The sequence below is a fragment of the Manis pentadactyla genome, chromosome 6, assembly GCF_030020395.1.
Source record: "Manis pentadactyla isolate mManPen7 chromosome 6, mManPen7.hap1, whole genome shotgun sequence".
In the NCBI taxonomy this organism is placed as follows: Eukaryota; Metazoa; Chordata; class Mammalia; order Pholidota; family Manidae; genus Manis; species Manis pentadactyla.
In genome coordinates, this window is record NC_080024.1 from 44,321,442 (window position 1) to 44,342,293 (window position 20,852).

At 34.3% G+C, this 20,852-nt stretch overlaps 1 protein-coding gene and 1 pseudogene across 1 annotated transcript in view; one reads left to right on the top strand and one right to left on the bottom strand.

Moving 5' to 3' along the window:
• COL3A1 (collagen type III alpha 1 chain) overlaps positions 1 to 12,225 on the bottom strand; it is a 37,911-nt gene extending 25,686 nt beyond the window's left edge. Inside the window, exons 1-5 of the mRNA XM_036881666.2 lie at positions 12,027 to 12,225; positions 2,397 to 2,599; positions 2,090 to 2,140; positions 1,551 to 1,664; positions 188 to 271 (exon numbers count right to left, since the gene is read on the bottom strand). Coding sequence (XP_036737561.1) covers positions 188 to 271; positions 1,551 to 1,664; positions 2,090 to 2,140; positions 2,397 to 2,599; positions 12,027 to 12,111 — 537 coding nt within the window. The 5' untranslated portion in view covers positions 12,112 to 12,225. The remainder of the gene's footprint in view (positions 1 to 187; positions 272 to 1,550; positions 1,665 to 2,089; positions 2,141 to 2,396; positions 2,600 to 12,026) is intronic.
• Positions 12,226 to 17,323: 5,098 nt separating this feature from the next.
• LOC118910806 (60S ribosomal protein L35a-like) lies at positions 17,324 to 17,662 on the top strand (annotated as a pseudogene).
• Positions 17,663 to 20,852: the final 3,190 nt, after the last annotated feature.

A 20,852-nucleotide genomic window follows, 5' to 3' on the forward strand; every position in this document is an offset into this window, starting at 1 on the left:
AGGAAAAAATGGGTTAGGACAGAAGGATCATGATACTTTTAACATTTTCTTTCCCAGCCTTAATAGAGAATTAGCACTTTTGTACAATTCTCTAATAATACTGTATTACTAGAAGAATAACCATTCATGATATCACAAACCAGAGGCTAAATAATGCTTGAAAATATTAAGAAACACTTGTACATACAGGTGGCCCGGGATAGCCGAGGAGTCCTCCTGCTACTCCTCCTCCAGCCTTGACATCATAGGACTCAAACTGGGGAGAATAGTTCTGTCAGAAGAGACAAGATAGATGTGATTATTTTGATATATAGATCATAGTTCTTTTCAAAAGCACTTAGAAGTGCATGCAGTATTATTCATTGATAGAAAATTTCTACATGCTAGAGGATTGGTGTGTATTACTTATTTTGTCTATCCTGTCTCTATGTAGCTTTAGGTATTAGATATCCTACAGAAATACTTGCTTATGTAATGCACAAATCTTTCAAATAAATGTTAAACTCAAATAATTTGTTTCTATAGGCTTTTACTCAAGATATTATTTCTAAGTGATATCCACAGCTTTAGAATCATACTATCATTGACTGTTTGAGGTTGTAAGAGCCTTGAGATCATAAAATCTGACCTTTTCATGTTGAGTAGAAAAATGAAGTCACATTGCTTCCCCAACAGTTAATAATGCAAGTAAAACTTACATCTCTTGGCTTCTGGTTAATATGCAGATCTACCCCCTAAACCTGCCCCCCCGAAAATCCCCTTAGAAAAAAAGCACAGGAATAATAGAAAGGCTTATGTGCTTATTGGATTTCTTTGGAGATTCTTTTATTTTCAATTCTAGGTCTTTAAATGGGTTTTGTTTGGTACCAGGATAATAATAAGTTAGATGATAACCTTTTCTTCCTGTTGAATTGATTTTTGAGAAGTAGTTTACAAAATTGAGTGATTTGTGTATATGTCTTTTCTGATTTCCCTGAACTCCAGGCAGTAGAAATTTTGTCTTATTTGTTTGTTTGGTTATTTGCTTTACATGCAGAGTTAGTTGGTTGTCATGCTTTTCAAGAGGAGCAGGATGTGCTCTGAAGGCTCAGCAAGAGCAGCTGTACAGACTTGAACAACCCTATTGACTTGAAGTCAGTAAGGAATGTTCACAGCTCTACAACTGCTTTTTGTCCAAACTTCCAGAAGCTTTATCATTGGTGTTATAAAGGGAATAAGGCACAGTTGCAGCAATTCCTAAACTCTCTAGGTTAATTCTTTTGGGGGTTGATAGTTCATATATTGCATGTCTGCAGAGAAGCTGGGAAATTTTGCAAAGACACAGCAGCAATATCATTAGCATTTAAAAATGAATATTTATAAATCACTTAGACAAGTGCCCAGTACTTATAAGCACTAAATAAGGGTTTGTTAAATACATAAAGTCAGAGAACAGTTAGTTATAAGGAACCCACAAAAGTGAGATTTAATATAGGCTAAAGAAAAGAAAATGAATTAGGTAGTTTTAAAGGGGTGCATTTGTAGAGAATCTTTTTATCCTGAAATTTTACCTGACCACCAGAAGGGCATGATTCACAGATTCCAGGGGGGCCAGGAGAACCAGGGGAACCTGGTTGCCCTGGAATACCAGGATCACCATTTCTCCCAGGAATACCAGGAGGGCCCTAAAACATCAGAGAAAAGAATTAATAAAACAGTGAGAAGTCCCAGTGATTCAGAATCATTATCAAATGGTAACTTCTCTGCTTTATAATTTGAGGAATCAGAACAAGTGACACATTTTCTTGGGAAAACACACATTTTTATCCAAATAATGTGAATAGTCTTTTATTCCTTTGGATATTGACCTTTATTATTTTTCAAACCAATAATGGGGATGAAGACATTATATAAAGTTTGGGAAATTTGAATCTTTACATGTACATTTATGGATTCTCCATTTGAGTTATTTTGTGGGATTATTTAAATATGTGGTGCTAAAGGTAATATATGAATGATGAAAGTTCAAATATGGAAAGGCTAGTAGAAGGGTAAAACAGGCAAACTACACAAGGAACTAATTTCTTTGCACTGAAGAATGTTTACTTACTGGATCTCCCTTGGGGCCTTGAGGTCCGTGACCATTAGGAGGGCGGGTAGGCTAACAAATGGAAAAGATAGAGATTAAACAAGACATAGGAACACTTTCCTGTGAAGTGCATCCCAATTTCCACATTTACTTCTTACCCCAAATTAAATCCAACCCTTAGTTTTTAAACATACACTTCTTAGTTATAATCCCAGCACGATAGTTTGAAAAACATTATTTTCATTTCCTTTCAGTCTCCTATGATACAAGAACTATTCATGTGTTTCAGTATGATTCTTGAAGATGTATAGATTTTCTTGAAACTCACAGCTGCTGGAGGCTGTGGGCAAACTGCACAACATTCTCCAAATGGGATTTCTGGGCTGGGACAGTCTAGTTCTTGGTCGTCACATATTATATCATCACAGAGAACGGATCCTGAGTCACAGACGCATATTTGGCATGGTTCCGGCTTCCAGACATCTCTGTCTGCGTAGGACTGACCAAGATGGGAGCATCCTCCTTCACCAACTGGAAAAAAAGTTAGATGGTGTAAAGTTTTCTTGTGTTTGGTTGCTGTCATGACTCTTTCCATCAGCCTAAGTGGAGATAGTTTGGAACAAATTCATCAAATTGGCACACCATAATAGGTTTTCCTTAAGACCAATAAGTATTTTAATTTCATTTGTAGTAAGAATTTAACACCAACTGGAATCACATAAGCACTTAAACACCTATTAATTGTACAATTGAAAACAAGCTCTTCTACACAATTGCTGTTCTTTGCTTTACCAGTAATAGGAGTGCTAAACTCTAAAGATGACTTTGTCACTAGCTCTGAAGACTTTCTGGATTTTATTAACCTGGTTGAGAAGTCAGGGGAAAACTGAGCTAATCTTGGCAGCATAAAGCTTCCAGATTTCTGGGAACACTTTAACAAAGTTTATTGTATGTATTGAATATCACTGCTAGCTCTGTTGGGCATTTGTAGGTCAACATGATATGACATTAATATATCCCATATGGATGCAAAGAGGTTTCCAAATCACACACAAAAAGATTCTTTTTTTAAAAAAACAAATAATACTGGCAAGGAATATAGGGAAAAATATGAATCATGAACGTGTGTATTTGTGGATTAAAATGGCAAAAAAAAATTTGCTTCAACCAAAATTTTAGACTTGTTTCCTAATTATATGTAAGGTACTGAAATTTCAGCAACTATTAACAATGAATCAGCTCTGGGGTTGCCAAAATAAAACCTGGCCTGAATTCTTACAGCATTAGCTGCTGGATTGTGGTTAAATACAAACAACTCTAGTTCTTGAGGAGTGCTATGATAGCTTGCCAGTAACTGAGTAAATAAGTTAGTAGAGATCTGAAAATTTTTGCTAACAGCAAACAATATATTGTTCAGTATTTGTATTTTTGTGAAACAATTAAATTTTATTTTCTCAGAATCTAGATCTTTAAAATGTCTGCTGAGAGAGGCCTGCCTGGGAGGAGGCAAGTATTTAAGAAACTACTGTACACTTTTGCCACCTTGTGGCCAAGGGGCCTCTAAGTGGGTCCAAAGATTTGTCTGTCTGAGTACTACACATAGCCGTGAAAATCATCTTTCCATGTTCCTGTTTCTATATCCTCTCTGTACTTGAAGTAATAATGATTTAGGTTCATGTTAAATACTTTGGGTTCAGAAGTTTGTCTAGTTTAGCAAAAGTTCACCAAAAAAAAGGAGAACCTAGAGACTCTGAATCACGGAAATGCCCTCATTCCTCATTTCCATTAGTGTGAAGACAGAGCTTTAATGATTTTGTGCAAGCCCCTTGACTGATTGAAGAACTTCAAAAGTCTATTCTTCCTTTGTGTTATAATTACCCAATGTGGTCCACAGCTAATAAAGGAAAGCAAGATTGTTTCACTGCAATTTTAATCAGACAAGAAAGAATGTTTATAAAAGTTATTCTACTTCCTCCTCCATGTTTGAAACAGATGAGAACATTGGAAGAAATATTATCTAAGCTCTTAGGGGAGCATTCCTGTATGCTTAGTGAGCATAAAAGCTGAATGCCAAAATGCTTGCCTAATGCAAATAAAATAGGCCTATTTAAATGGTGTTACAAAAGATATGCTTAAAAAACGCACAGTCTTTTTCATATTATTATGAAAAGTAATAAGAAGGACTAGGCATTAAACTCATTGTTCTCTAAGCAGAACTGACATCTTATATTTAAAAACTAAGTTGTCTGTTCTTCTGAAAAGGTCTGAAGGTTTTAATGAGATATAAGGTTGTTTTAAAAAATTGCATGAAATACATTCTTCGATCTTTGCATTGGCTTCCTTTTCTTCAAATGAATCAATTTTAAAACCTTCTCTAACTTTTTATGAAATGTTCCAACAGATTAGTTTTGGTTCAAGATATTCTTATTAATAATGTATATTTCAGGATTCCCAGCTCCCTTGAAAATACCACTAATATATAGAATGTTGACTCTAGGCAGTAGCACTATATAGAGTAGGGTTAAACTCAATGTTATATAAATGAAAATTGTTATTTAGCCTCTTGTTTCCCAACTTTATTAGAAACCATATGTGTTATGCTTTTTAAAATGCAATTAAAAGAAAGGTTGAGTTATGTCAGTGCACTTCTCTTTTTTTGTTAAAAAAATGATGTCCTAAGAAAAAGAAGGAAGTTGGGATGCTTGAAAAATAATTAATGAAGTTTTATTTACTGTCACATCTTATTTCACATCTCTTTGAAAGGAATTTGCCTCTCCTGAAGTCAGTTCATGTAGAAACATGTGGCCGAAAACTCCAACTTTTCTGTTGTTCTCCTTTAGTCACCTTTATTGAAGGAATGGAGTATTTTACACAATTTTCTTTAATATTTTGTTCTGTGCATGACAAAATATGATTGGCAATATGTTTTCCCAGAAACTAAACCTCTTCCATGGATGTCTCCTGGCCCTCAGCTTAAGTACAATACCCTAGTTCCATGTGGGAAAATCATGGTAGAGAGAAGGCAGAGGCAGTTAAGAGTTTGCTGTCAAGAGGAATAAAATGGTACAGTTAACCACTTAGCATTTAGAGATGGACTAGAAAATGGCATTCAGAAATAATAATCATCTCATATTATCCTTTTCTTGGACATTTACATTCAGAACAGCTTTGATTAAAAAATAAGCTAAATACTTTTGCAAACATGCTAAATAAAAGGTAAATGATCTCATTCTTACTATTGGACAAGTAATAGATTTTCCAATTATTCCTTTATTGTTATTGCTTAAACTAAGTCTCCTGTTCCAATTTGTAATTAATTTAAAACCCCACCTCTCATGTCACTTGGTGTTTCTGTTCCTCATTACAAAGTACAGTCCTGAAATAAATTTATTTGTGGTCACACAAGCAACATATTAAACTAAATCATCTCCTTACTGGTATCTAAATTATAAAGCAAAACAAAGCTATTATGTGATATAATCCTCTCTTAGCTTCTTTTATTTCCTAGCTCTGTTTTGGAACTTTAGAGAAAAATAAAAAGTAAATAACATAATCTAATATTTTAGTTGTGCTTAATTTAAAGCTTTCCTTTTTGTTGTTTTTGTGTCCATTCTTCAAATGTTAGTTTAGGCTGATTTGATATAATCTTATTGTGACTAAAAAATAATGCAAATTTTGTCTGTTTGAATTTAATTTCTGGAGTAAAAGTAGTATGTATCCTAAAGCATCCAATTAAATTGTTAAGTTAGCTTGAGTGACAAGTTCAATATTTTTCTGTACTTACTGTATTTGAAAAAAGTTACATGTTAATTGAAAAATCAAAAAAAAGCTGATGTAATATGCTAATTATACCATTTTTCTGTTACTTTAGAGAGTTGAATATTTTGTAAGTAAATGGGGTTCATAAGGTTCCAACTGAAATGTGTTTTGCTTTTAAAAGATACTGTTTGGAGAACATATACTTTTATTAAATATGTTTCTGCTGTTTACATATTTATCAGAATTTCTTAAAATATGTTAGATAAGTTAACCAAAAGGACTTTGAAGGAAATATCTGTAAGCCTACATAGATGCATAATTTCAATTTTAAAATGTGTTGTGTGGACAAGGTAGGTTCTGCTTATTTTTGTCCCCACCAAAAAAATAAAAAAACTTTATGAATCATCACTTCTAGATGTTTCCTTGTTTTATTCTTTAGATATATGACTTTTATATCTCCAATTAGTTTCCTTAAGGTGGGTTAATATTTTGTCCTGTGAAAAATAAAGATAGAGAATTAGAATTAAAAGTATCATATATCTAACAATCAGCTATTGCATTATAATACAAACAGATTATTGACAAATTGTAGGAATACTGAAGAAAATACATTCTCCTTGTTTTGTAACAGTTGGCAAACATCTTTAAATTTTACATCTGATAATGAAAAGTTTGCATTTTACCTTTCTTATCATTATCATTTAGTACTTTAATTTCTTCCTTAAGAGTAATTTTATTTTCTAGTGTTAGTAAAAGTAATACTAGGCACAGCTTGTATAGTATCTCCTATGTTGTAGGCACTGTTTTTAGTGGTTTGAATATCTATTTTATTTAACCTTCCCAGAGGCCCTATGGGTAAGTTCACTCATAATCCTCATTTTACAGATGATGAATCTGAGACAGAGATGTTAAATAATTTTCCCCAAGTGGTATGGTAAAGGGTAAAGTTAATATTTGAACCTTGGAAAGCTGTCTCTGTAACTACTGCATTCTATTCCCTTTATGCAGTTTCAAGGGTAGGGCAGGGTTAAAAATGTCAACTTCAAAGCTCTCTCCCATTATGCTTTCTAAACCCTGCAAGATTAAAATCAGTCTTAAAAGGCTTTTTTTTTTTTTAAGGGATAACAGTTTCCTGACAGAGAATCTTTTCTATCTGGTCTCAAAACAAGAAGATAAAAATTGGGAGTTGAATTCTATTGTTTATTTTTTCCTGACCTTATGAAAAAGAGTTATATCTGCAAGGCCACCCTCATGACAAGCAGACCACCAACAGGACTGACATGTGATTGGGAAACCCAGCATACACCGTAATATAGAGAGGCAGGATTCTAACAGCAATAGCAGCAGACAGATAAGGCTTAGATATCCAGTGCAAAAACATATTTAGGATAGCTCACTGAGATACTGGTTTTCAGAAAATAAAGTTACTAAATGATTCATTTTAATGAACTGCTTCTTCATTAGAAGCTTTCTTTCTAAATATGGTCATTGTGAGCATACTATGCAGCTCCAAAGAGTGTTTCTCTGATTTTCATTAACTTGATAAACACAGTCCCTGTTTGCCATCCTCCGCACTGAGTACTATAGAAAACAGTTTCAGAAAAATATACAGCATTGTACTGAAGCAGTAATTTCTCAATTTGAGTTCTCAGAGCATATTTAACTTTTTATAAGTTCTGGATTCTTTCTCTTTGATTTTTACATCTTTTGGGTACTTAAATTGTTGCCCTCCTCTTTGAGCTTTTCATTTTGTTCATTAAGTTTACATTTTAAATGTCAGCTCTTGTCTTCAGCCATGGAAAAGTTCAGGGATTTTATTAGTTAATCTGAAAGGAATCTACTTCTGCTGTGTTTTCATTAGGCACAGGCAGAAATTCTAGTGGTTCATGTAACTCCCCAAACTGTGGCTAACAAATGATTTGTGTAAGAGTAGCTATCTCATTTTTTCCATTGTCATTTTGACATGAAACAGGCAAGTTTTCTCTTTGAAAACGCTGGATTTTTTTTACACCGTGTGATCCCCCTTTCCTTTTTTTTTCTGAGGGTGGAAAACAATGGGACTGAGCTTTTTTCCAGGGAAAACTGTTTTACAAGAAACAGTCCACTGAGATGTTTCCAGAGTGTTATTGCAGACCTGGAAACTTTACAAATGTTCTGCATGTCCTGCAAAGGCAATAACATCTTTCATCTTTAAAACTTTAACTCTTAAGCAATACACTTTAATTGCTTCAAGGTGGCGATGTCATTTGATGTTAAAAAATAAAAGGAACAGGCTATATAATCTTTGGAACTCGGCACCACAGTAGAGTCACCCATGGTGGAAACCAGGGGGTTTCAGTAGATGGCACTCTTCTCTTTAAATGACAACTCAAGTTCTGGCAAGTGACTCTAGGTGTGAACAGGGCCTTTTCAGAGGAGCTATCTTTCAGTCTCTACTCTTAGAAAACTCACAGCCAATGGTTCTTGATTTTTTTAAACTAAGCCTGTAGATTAAGACTTCAACCCAGGATTCTGAATTAATTAAGAGGCACGTAATCACAGTCTTCCCTTCTTTCCCAGAACTGTTCTAATGGCTTTGCTTTTTTTTCATCTATGATAGTGAGATGTTTAATTCCAGATTTTAATCAGAATATCTATTTACCTATAGGCCTTTAAACCTGATGTTGAATACTCTGGAGGTGGTAAGAAATGCAGGGTATCATGAATTAAAATCAGAAGCTTTTGTACCAGTACTTTATTTACTTAGAATTTGTGTTATTATAGAACTGAAGATAAATTCTGGTGAAACCGTAAGTAAGCCTCTTGTTTAAAAAAAACACTGGCCATTTCAAAGTTGAGTGTCAAAAAAACAAAAATCTACCATTTTTTTTCACCTGTAGAAATGCATCTGCTCATATATTTTCTGGAGCAATATATAATCTTTTAAAAGGTCTTTTCAAAGACAGTCCCAAAAATAGGAAAACTCATATACTCTGGATTTAATGTATGTTTTGTGTCCTTTAATTACCTAGGATTTAACAGAATTTTGGTTTAGTCTTAACTCTGTCATGTCCTAGTTGTATAATTTCAACTAAAGCACTGAATCTGTGTTAGATGACTGACAGTGAAATAGGTAAGCAATTATGCATGTACAATTGTTTCTAATGATTTTATGCTATTTTTTACCATTAGTTCAGTATGTTTAATTTTTAGGGACAACACAACACAAACCAGAAATCTTAAACATCACTTGATCAACTACAGATTCTCTCTTTAAACATTAACGGAAAATAGACTCTCATAACCTGTAATAAGAAACTGATTCTCTGAGTCTATTTGCAGTTTTGTAATTCCAAAATAATTTTAGTCCCAATTTGATTTTACAGAGGAGTTATCAGGGTAGTAAAATAAGTTCAAACATTAGAACGCTTTTAATTAAAATAAAGCTTATCTCTCTGCCCTGATGAAGAATTATTACTTAGCAATACCAATCTAGGCCTCCATTTACCTATCTACCGAGTAAGTGGTAATTCAAATACTCATGTCAAATAAGAACTACATAAGAAATTTGAAAGATATTCAAGAAAATAGTTATACATTATATATAGAATCATTATATGAGGGATTTTGAAAATGGCTATCACATTCAAGCTTATTTCCAAAAAGTCTTTGAATGTTTTTACCAATATGTTTGTTTGTATGTGTGTTTGTGTGTGTTTGGCAATATTTTATCAGCAGTGTACTTATTTTCTTAGGACAATTATGTTTAATAATAGGAAATTCACACAGGTGTTATTTTAAAACTCATTACAAAATACGGAGTCCAGCTGTGTAACATTTACGGTGACATTGGTTAAGTAAATGGTAAATCTGTCTGTGAACCACTAGGTGGAGAGTCTTTGCTTAGAATTTGGCGTGTTTGCAAACTACAGGAAATATAACAGACCACATTTCTCCATTGGTGGAATAAAACACATGAATTAAATAGAACTTTCAGAAACTTGTAAAAAGACCAAAATTCTTTGTGAGGACATGTTTTATGCTCCAAAAAATTTGTGCGAGTATACTAGAAGTTAGTGTTCACTAGCGTTGTGCTATTTTGCTCGGAAATTCTCAGAGCATATATAAGGAACCCATAACCCAGAACTATATGTGATTGTTCTCAGTGTGTTGTATATTCAGCCACCTCCTGTAACCTCCCCAAAGCTAATTTACGAAGAGAATTTTCAGGTAAGATAAGATGTACTATCTTAAAATACTTAAAACTTTTTTTTTTACAAACAAAAATAATAAGCTGAATAAAATCCCAACTTCTTTTGAGCCTAAAAGCACACAAATGTATTGGCAAACTTTCATAGCTATTTATTATTTTCTGCAGCTACAAAGAAAAGGGAAAATACAATGAACTCATATGAGGTAAAAATAATATAGGTATTAAACACTTTTTCTCCTTCTAAATTGGATTAAGAAGTAAAATAGTCAGAAGGCTTATAAAAGATTGTAATCACCAGGCAATTACAAACTTTTTGTCAGTCTTCCGAACTAAACACCAAAGGTATGTAGTCTCCAATAAATGGAACTCTGATTTTTTTCTTTTGAGTATCAGGAGAACTTAAGAGCTTTAAAAAAGGTAAAAAAAGTTTTTATGGAGGTGGGGGTGTGGTGGTAGTCATTTGGTATCTTATGGGCAGGGATTTGTAGCATCTTCGGAGAGGGACAGAATGGGGAGGGAAAAGGCAGAGGAATAAGCCGGGAAGGAAGATTGAGAGTTCTAGGGAAAGAAAGCGGGAGAAGGCAAGAGGAGAGGAGAGAAAAACAAGCAATGGAGGCGAAGGGAGTGACAGAGGAAGAGGCAGCAGGAGAAGGGAGAGGCGGGCTTGCCTGGGAAGGAGGCGGAGGTGGGGGGGCGAGTGAGGGAATGAAAGGGGGAGGGGGCCTGAAGTAGCCGAAAGGGGTGGTGATAAGAAGGAGGGGAAAGGAAGGGAGAAGAGGAATAAGGGGGAGAGGAAATGCAAGCAACAAGGAATATGGGTGGGGTCTTTCTTTTCTTTTGTGCCCATGGACTGACTGTAACTGAAGAAGTCTCACTGGGTGGCCCACCCCCCAACCAACACTTCTACAAATGCAACCTGAGAGGACATCAAAGATATTTTACATTAAAAACAAAAAACTGTTTTCAGGCACCATGTTTGCAAAAACTACAGATTTGAATGTAAACATTTTTTTTATGATGTGCAAATAGAAATTGGCGTGTACAGATTTCTTCTAACATTTTAAAACAGCATTTAACTATCGATTTCTATTAGCCAACAGTATTTGCATGACTTTCGGAAACATATGAATTAAAATGAATATTTTCACATAAATAACGAGACAAACATGATTTGGGGAAATTAGAATGGGAAACTCAGTGTTTGTACTTATTAGAAAACTTTTTTGAAGTCAAACAGTGCTAGTGTCTTTACCTTGTTCGCAGAGAGATTAAACATTCCTGATGAAAATATTTTTTAAAATATTCTCTTCATTAACACGAAGGCAGTTAAAACGTAGAACATGAGGAAAGCACTAGCCCCTTAACAATAAATGATTAGAAAATATGTCTTAATTAACCATGTAAGTACTTAAAACATAAAAAATAGGAATGAAATGTTTTCAGCAGTTTGAATCCATTAAAAGAACACTGAAGATGTCATCTTGTTGCTGTTTAATAAAAATATTTTCAACAATTATAAATTTAATATGTAATATTTTCCATTAGACTATGCTTAATGCATGCTGTTTTTGAAGATGCACTATCTTATTGAGAGAACAATGCTCAATAGTCTGTTCATACAAAGAATCCAACATACAAAGGAGAGCATAAAAGTATTACAAGAGACCAATAAGTTTCAGATTGCCTAGGGAAGCATTCCAAGATGTTAGCAATCCAGGAGGGGCACTTTTTAAAAGCCGTTTAAAAAGTTTCCAGTAATGTTAACAGGAAAACAAGTCAGTACAAGAACATCTTTATCTTAACCAGAGAACTTTTAAATGCAAAAATGACAACATTATATCCAAGCAAATGTAAAAAAGGACCATCCTGCCCATTTTTACGTTTCACAGTTGGGGGCTTACTAAGGAAATTATCTTTCAGGAGACTGACTTCCCTTCATACCTATATGTAAAGAGAAGAAAAGATTAAACCTCCTTGTAATGTTTCTTGAAATCAGTACCTACTCACCTTCTTGGAGCTGTTGTGCCAAAATAACAGTGGGATGAAGCAGAGCGAGAAGTAACCAGGTCCCCTTTTGCACAAAGCTCATCATGTCTAAATATCAGACATGAGACTCTTTGTGCAAAAAAGAGAAAAGAAAAGCAGTTCAAAGTAGCACCATCAGTTGTTCCCTGCCCTTCAGCACCGGGCCCGTCATAAAACTCAGCCACTGAGATTCCTTTGCTTTGGCCTTAAATAGGAAAAAGTTTGGCTTCCCTCACTTTCCAGCCCCTTTCTGAAACATGAGAGCAGCACCCATCCCCTTAGCAGTAAAAGAAATGATTAATATGTCTTTTTCCCTTATAGAAGACACGACCCAAAGTAAGAAGAAGAGCACATCTGGAGCTTGTGTGCATCTGTTTATATATGTTTGTTACATATTTAAGTCTACTATATATTTGTTTAGGTTAAGAATATGTATTAAAATACTGTCTTGCACTTTTAATAAAAGAATTAAATGTATTTCTTGTTTCCCCTTATAACATTAACTACTGCATAATTTTGAGAAACTAATTGATGTCTCTTTCTTCGTAATAGTTAATTGGCAAACTTTATCTTCCTAGAAGGTTGTTATATTGGGATTTTGCCAAAATCCACCCTAACTCAATTTTAATAGGAACTGTAAAAGATTAACTGAAAGAAAAGCCTCTGTTTGTCCCTTCCACTCAGCCACGCACCCTGGGACCTAGAGGTTCATTTTCAGGCAAATGTCAAAAGACTATCTGAGCTGTTTAAATGGCATCTTAAAAGTTAGATACTTATCTATAGCTGTTTCTGTTTCTTACAAATTCTTTAACCAACCAAAGAGTGACTTCTGGTGAGATTTCAAATTTTTATGCTGCTTGTGAAAGCTGGAACAGATTATTGTAGAGAAAAATTCAGACTTTTTATGTTTTGACTTTGTAAGAAACAGGAAGAGAAATAGTTTATCACATGGAATATCAAAACAGTATCTGAAAAAGTTCTCCTTTAATCTGGATTGGTTCCAGGGTTAACATAAATATTTTAAAATTTAGTCTTTCATTATGTATACTTTTCAGGCCACATTAACATAGCTTTTCAATGTATTTCTGCATCTAAGGAATAATTCCTGGGTTATATTTGAAAAAGTGGCAAATACCATTTGTAGGTCTTTGATAAGTCTGCAAGAAAAATAAGCTCGTCCACACTATCAGGGTATTTCTAGTAATCAAGAATTTTTTACATGCTAACAATCACTCTAGTTCCTTCATTCATCTCTGTATTCTATACAGGCTCTTCAATTCTAACCAAGGTCACCTGCATTTATTTTATTTTTTCCATGTTTAATTTATATTTTATGTATATATATATATATATATATATATATATATACACACACACACACACACACACACACACATAAATAAAATTTTCCCCATCTCACACCAATTCATAGAAGTCAATTCTCCAAGACCCAGCTCACAACTTTCCTCTTTGAACTTGTTTTCATCTTTTTCTCTTTTTACATATTAATGTTACTCAATTTTTACTCAATTCACATTTTATATGTATATTTTTAGTTGTACTTGTATTCTGTAAGAACAGTGGAGCCCTCACCTCTTTACAGGCCCAGTTACAAAAAATATAATGCTGTCCCAATGTAGATGACATCATCTGATGACAAGAAAAGAGAACTAGTTAGACCACTCTTTTGTATCTTCTAATTTTAGATTGGAGAGTCACTACTTGAGGGGGAAAAAAAGTAACTATTAAACAGTCATGAAAATAAGCTTTTCCATTGGATCATAGTGCAGATGTTGGGGATAAAGGCTGGTCTGTACATCTTTGTCGCCCAATCATCTTCATCCTATACTTCAAAAAATTTCTCTTGTGTTCAAACCAATTCTGAAACATGGTTTGTTTTTCTCTTGGTGTCTCTGACACTTGCATGAAAAATTCATATACCTATATTTATTACTATTGTTTTAGTTGGTCAAAAGAAATTGAAATTTATTGAATTTCTTTGTTGGAATCATTTTCCAGTGTGTTTTATAATCATGAGAAAAATTCATGATTGATGCATTCATTTAAGAGAAATTAGCTGATATTTTGCACATAAAAGAATTGTTGTTATTTTAAAGTATCAGTGAAAGATCCAGAGATAAGAGATCTCAAACTCCAAATTTTCTGAGTTAGCATTCTTCACTACCTCGAGTGTGTTTGGAGGCCCCAAATCAGGACCCTTTAAATTCTGTCTCCCAGATCCTATTCCTCCTTCTCTTGCCAAAATGTTTTCTCATACAGTGTCTAGATGGGTGTGGATCTGAACTGGTGTCAGGACTGGCTGAAATACACACACTGGTGAATCCTCTTATGCAATCCAAGAGCTGATATTCTCATAGTAATCTAGGCACACATTTTTTCTATACATCCCTGACTTCACTGATATTAACCAGCTCACAGAGACATGTCATTTTGCTCTCTGGATTGCATTTGGAGTTTTAACAGAAATCTAAACACCTGCTGCAGCTAAAACACTGATTAATCTGGCTCTGCTTAACAAAGAGAGTGACTGGAAAGATGAGGCAAGGCAAGGGTGTGGTAGATTATCAACCGAAACTCCAAATCTTTTCCAGTTCAGAGGAAGACGGAGCTTGGGAGAGATGCAGAAGTACAGCTGTGATGAACTCAGTAGGCCAGTGAATGTCAGCAGTGTTCTCTACAATAGCGATAAGAATATCAGTTATCTCCACCATGACAAACACATGGAAGAGTAGTTTCTCCCTCTCTCCCTCTCTCACTTGTACTGCTTCACAAATGATTGTCTTTTTTAGCCAGGGAAATGCATTACTTTTATGGACATTTTCTATATGCTTTCCAATCACTGTAAGACTTTTTAAACTATATCTGTGCTAAGATTCACTTAAAAAGATGCTGAATTCATAGCAGAACCCCAGCCTAAAATTGGTAACTTACAATACATTTGTAAAATACAATGCAAACGTACTTGGCTATTCCTATAGAGGTGGATCAGCTCATTTAGTTACACGGATGAAACCACACTGGAGAGCTGTGTTCCCTTTAAAAGAATTTGAACAAATACCAATATGGGTGTAGTGGGGCTAGAAATATGCTTAAATGTCATGTTGTAGTTGAATGAATTCATATCTAACAATAGGTAAATCCGAGAACGATACAATGACATAGGACATGTTACATGACAGGCAAATATTTGAGTGAGCAGTGACCAATTCTTCAAGACACTCTTGATTTCCTCTTGATCCCCAAGGTACAGTTAACTGCCCCCTTATTTTGGTCCTATAGAAATATACTGATAACCACTTCTCTTTAGCCTAGAAATTTTACTTTTGGACAAGACATTTCCTTGGCATTTAGTAAAATGAAGTGTGCTACAACATACTCATTTTAAAACACTAAATATCTCTACTATTCCTATTTATTCTTTTTGTAGACTTTACTGTTAAACCTAGGTTCTGCATTTCTGTCCTTGTATGTTTCAGCTGAAAATTATCCCAGAATTGAACAGAAAGTTTAAAGAGGTTACATGACTCTCAAAATTACTCACTTGAATTGGAATTAAATAGCACACTTTCCAATTTTTTTTCACATGTTTTCCACTTGGATTAGTCACTGATTGTGGCAATGTTATTTTTATGCAAGTTAGGAATTGGGTGAGTATAAATTAGGCACTTAATTTTGCATTTTTTTTTTCTAATGGGGGATTGTAAAAGTATGGTAAGAAGAGAAAGGACAAAGTTGTGGAGTAAATGGTCATTTAAAAAAAAAACATTCTTCTGATTTTTTGGGTTATCATTAATCTTTAGGTAATTACCAGAAGAGCTATAATTTTTAAAGTGTTGAGTAAATTCTCATTAATTTATTCTGAATGGTGGAGTCCTTTGTGTTGGTTTGTATGTGTATCTGTGTGTATATTTATATACAAATATAAATATACATGTACTTACATATACACATATTCTTTTAAATATATGTAGTTTTAAAGGTTAAAAAAAATTTGAGCAAGTAAAATATCCTGGCAACTGCCTTAATATACATGTTTGAATTATAAAAGCTTTTGAAGTATTATAATTATGTCCCCTTGAATGAAGTCTTTATACACATATGTTTCACTGATGATTTGTCATAATAATTATTATTGAAATTATATTTGAAAATTCATAGAAAATTGGAATTCACCTCATTACCTAACACACTGACTCATCCCAGAACTGTGTGACTGCTTTATAAATTTTGACATAGAGTCTAGGATGCAACATCTTGTAGGACTTCAGGAGTTCCCTGTTGGGTCTTCAGTTAACTGAATTGCTCTCAGGATTGAACCTCTTCTCTGCAAATCCCAGTGGACTCTCTATCAAATATAATTTGTCATGTGAGTCATACTTAGGAAATGTCAACAGTATCCAACACAGCTGCAAAGCTTTTCAAATGTAGCCAATTATATCTGAAGATAAAAAGAAGGCCCAAATCACAGTCTTGTGATAGAAGCATGGGAGAGCTCAAAGCCAAACTTACTGGATTTGCATGCTTCAAATGGAGACCAATTTTAATTCTTATCAATATTTTTTATTATCAGATATTCAATAGGGGGGGCAGAGGGCAGATTTAGGGTCCTTCAATCTAAATAATTCTTTAGGACATAGAAATTTAGAGCCATCTGCCTCTCCCTCCAAAATAGATGGAAGTAAAGGTGGTCTTTCCATGTTTAACTCGGGACTATTATCCTGTATGACTAACTCCTCTGCAGGTCAACATTATTGCTCATATAAAAATATTCTCAATCGTCTAAAGACTTTATTTTTGCCTATGCATTGAATCACGTTCAAAGAAGCTTTATATTTAGGTATGTTATTGGTCTATGGAGCAATGTCAACATTAGATTCTTGTTGAAAGGGAGCAATGGAAATGAATTATTGGTGGAAGGGAGCTATGGTAAATGAATTCCTTTTATTCCCAAGGATCCACGTATTGCCCTCAGGAGTCTTGGCTTTCATGTGGCAATATTCATTTCAGTAGCTTTGCTTCATATGTATGTTATTAATGTTTTTTTTTCTGCTTATAGGCCAATCTTATTTTTTTACTACCACACTCTTTAAAATCATGCACAGCAGCAAGCACAGTTCTTATACATACATAATAGGTATTGATAAAAACAGAAAAAGAATAAATGGGTTGGAATGAGTATTTAAAATACTGAGCATTCTCTTTCCCCCATCTTGGGGTCTGTGAAGGCTTGTTGGGAACATGATTTCTCAAATGTAAGTATGTCTGGAAAGCTGTGGTCCAGGGCCATTTGCTGGCTGAAGTGGGATCTCTAGAAACAGGGGAAGCACATAGCTCTTTCTAATATTGAAGAGGTTTATGCCTGAGATAACACCAAATTCTATTTAGGCCAGAAATATTCTTATGCTTACAAAGCAAAGAGCAAAATGGTGACTCCTGGTGGCAAATCAAGTAAAACCAGAGTAATCTGGGGTAAGATCACTCATGCCAGTGCAAACAGTGGCACGGTTTGTGCCAAATTCTGAAACAATCTTCCTGTTAAGGCCATTGGACACAGTATCTGGGTGATGCTATACCTCTCAAGGATTAATACTTACTAAAAAGTAAATAAAGTATGGATAAAATATTAGGTGTTTAATCAGGTATCTCTTAAAAGTTACAGGAACCCACACTAAGAATTTGCCCCTACCTTTCATCATTTTACAGATGTTAGATACATTTCATGACATGATTAAGTCAAAACATCAGAATAATGAAAATAAAACACTCCAAGTAGAAAGTTTCCACATAAAAATTATGCCATCTTGATTATTCAAAATGCTGATCTGTGGGTGATGATACTGAGTAGATTGATATTGCTTTATTTCTATTCTTTCATCTCCAGCCACCTTTCCTACTTCCCAACCCCACCCCAATAAGAAGCTGAACACACTTTTACAATAATTTCTGATGTGCACATCATCCTGATTTAGGCACTTAACAAATTGAATGGCTCTCTTTTTTCAAAACCTGACAGATTTATTTGTTTCCATACTTCTGCTATGCTACATTTCTGTTTGAAATGATCTTTCCTCATCTCTATATGCTCAAATCTTACTGTTTAAAACTCAACTGAAAGATTACCTAATCTAGGAAATCTATCTGATCCTCCCTGTTGAGATAATTCTCTTCATCTTCTAACCTCCCTCTTTCCCATGGCTCTTAGTTTCTTTTAATTTATAGTTCTTTATCTCCCTTACTATGCCAAAAGTTACTCCAGAGCAAGAGTTGGGTTAATTCATCATTTTCTACCCCATAGTAGCTATTGTAGGTCCTTGTGTTTAGTAGGCCATTAAAAAATATCAAGTGGCATGTGATTTAAAATATGAAAATATGAAACACTTAATACAACAAAATACATGTGAAGTAATCTATTTCCTTTGCATCCTTTAGAACTTACATAACTTTCAATAAGTTAATAACCCTCAGTATTTCCATTACTCTGAAAAATGGAAGGTCACTCTTTCCAGCATAGGAAGTCTTTGGATTTATAATGGATTTTTTAAACTTCCAAATGTTATGAATTTGTTTTTAAAATAGAAAAAAAAACCAAAAAACAATAGCACTGGTTACCAAACAAATTGAAAGCAGCCAAACTCTGTGTTTACCACAAGTATCACAAGTAAAAGAATACGCAAGGAAAACAATTTGTAAATGTGAAGAAATAGGTAATTTACCAAGGATTGTAAGAGAGAATGAAAAACTGTGAAAAGTTAATTTCAAGGAAAATTCAAATACTTGGACTAGAAATGCATCACTGGTTTAATCTGTTTTATTTTGGGGATAAAAATAAAAAGTGCATATAAATGAATATGAGAATATTAATGCTTCCAAGAGGAGTTCTCACACTTTCTGTCTGAACTATTTTACTTCCCTTGACTCAATTTCCTTACAGTTGAAATTTTAAAAAGGAAAAAATAATGTCAAATATCAAATCAAAATACAGAAATTTCCCTTCCCTTCCACAAATATAGATACTCTGTACATGTACATCAGATAAGACAAATGTTTAAATCTTTATTTTGTACTGGTTTAATGGTTTAAATTCCCTGGAGAAGTATGGAAACTTCAGTCTGCCTGGTTTGGTATTCCAAGGAATATGTCAAGTAATTGTAGTCCCTGGTATGCTGAATTGGAATCCAGCATTTGGTTGTGAGGACCAAAGTTAGCTCAAGGTAGGCAGCCTCACTGACCTAGATTCAGGATCAGGGTTGTATCATTCTCAATTGTTGCCTGGAGGGAGCTGAAAGAGTCACTCTTAAAATTTCTGTTAGGGTGTGACTGGCAGTGGGAGGCCATGGGCTCTAAAGGTTAGTAGCTGGAGGCAGTATGTGATCAAAGTGGGTAGGATTGTGTGAAAACTCCCTGACCTTCCCCATCTCCCAACTTGAAGGGGTGTAAGCAACATACTTCTATGGTGAGGCAAGGAAGAAAAAATAATTATGTTTGTTAGTTATTAGTTATGATGACTAACTAAGAAGAAATCTATAGCTAAAATAAGGGTCTTGAATTACTTTAAAATAGCAAAGATTTACTATTTTCTATTAAAGTATAATCAAGAAATGGATTCTGAAATCATATAGATTTAGTAGGGGAAAAAGGAGAGAGGATGCATCTGGGGAGATTTCACTGAAATTAGCATCAGGTTGAAGAAGGTAATTTTTATGTCTGCTTTTTGCTGTATCAAACACCAGAGCAAATATGGTCAGACAGTCAACTGGGCCAGCATGAGACATCACTGGAAAGAATGATGTTGAGTGAAAAATTACAAAAAAAGTAAAATCACTGTTGAAGCCATGTTAGCATACCCTGCTCAAAATTACATCTGATTCTCTAGATACTTCTTTAGGAAGATTCCTCAAAATAAAAGCAGAGAAATTGCATAAATGGTTTTCTGGGCCAACTTTTCTGATTTAGAGTGCTGTAAGTTGCTTACAGTGTTTCTCCAAGCAGGGGATCCAGGAAAATTTCTACAGTTTGTGGATTTTGGAATTTCACCAAATTGTTAATGACTATACTAGTGAGCAAAATACTCCCTACTTGTTAATGAGAATGGGTGACAAGTGAACTAGAGGAAACAATAGCAATTACAATAGCCACCTTTGGGGCCTGTGTGTACTCATGGTGTCAGTTTTCTTCTTTGCTTCGTTTTCTCTTCCCAACAGCTTTAAACAGGGGAAATGGGCAGCAAGAGTCTGGGGTAAACTTAAGACACAGGATTTTAGAATATTGAAAAAAAAATGCCAAAGTGCGGGTCATATTGAATGTCATAATATGGACCACATTCCTGAAGTGCTTAATGTATTTTCTAGTAGCTATTATTTGTTTGGTAATTTACTTGATTCCTCCTAATTATTTTACATTACCTGCAAGACTGTAAGCTCCATGGGGAAAGGGTTGTACCTGCCTTGGTGGTCAGTCTCAAAAAACTCGTAAGGACCTGTTGACTGATGAGATGCTGAGAATCAAGTCCAATAGCAATGATTTTAAGCTTTCTGGTGATTTCATTATTTTTCAAATCTAATTTATGTAATTTACATAAAGCACTCTTAATTCTTAATCTTGAATAGTGGTTTTGTAGGAAAATTGTCACTTTTAGAATGAAAGTATCTATCTGTAAAGTTTTATGTTAATTTTCCTAATTTCTTTTTTTTTTTAACCCCAAATAAAATCCCTGCCAAGTGAAAAAAATACAAGGAAACTCAAATAATTTGCCAGGGGCAAGTTTATTAACATTTTCCCAAAGCATAT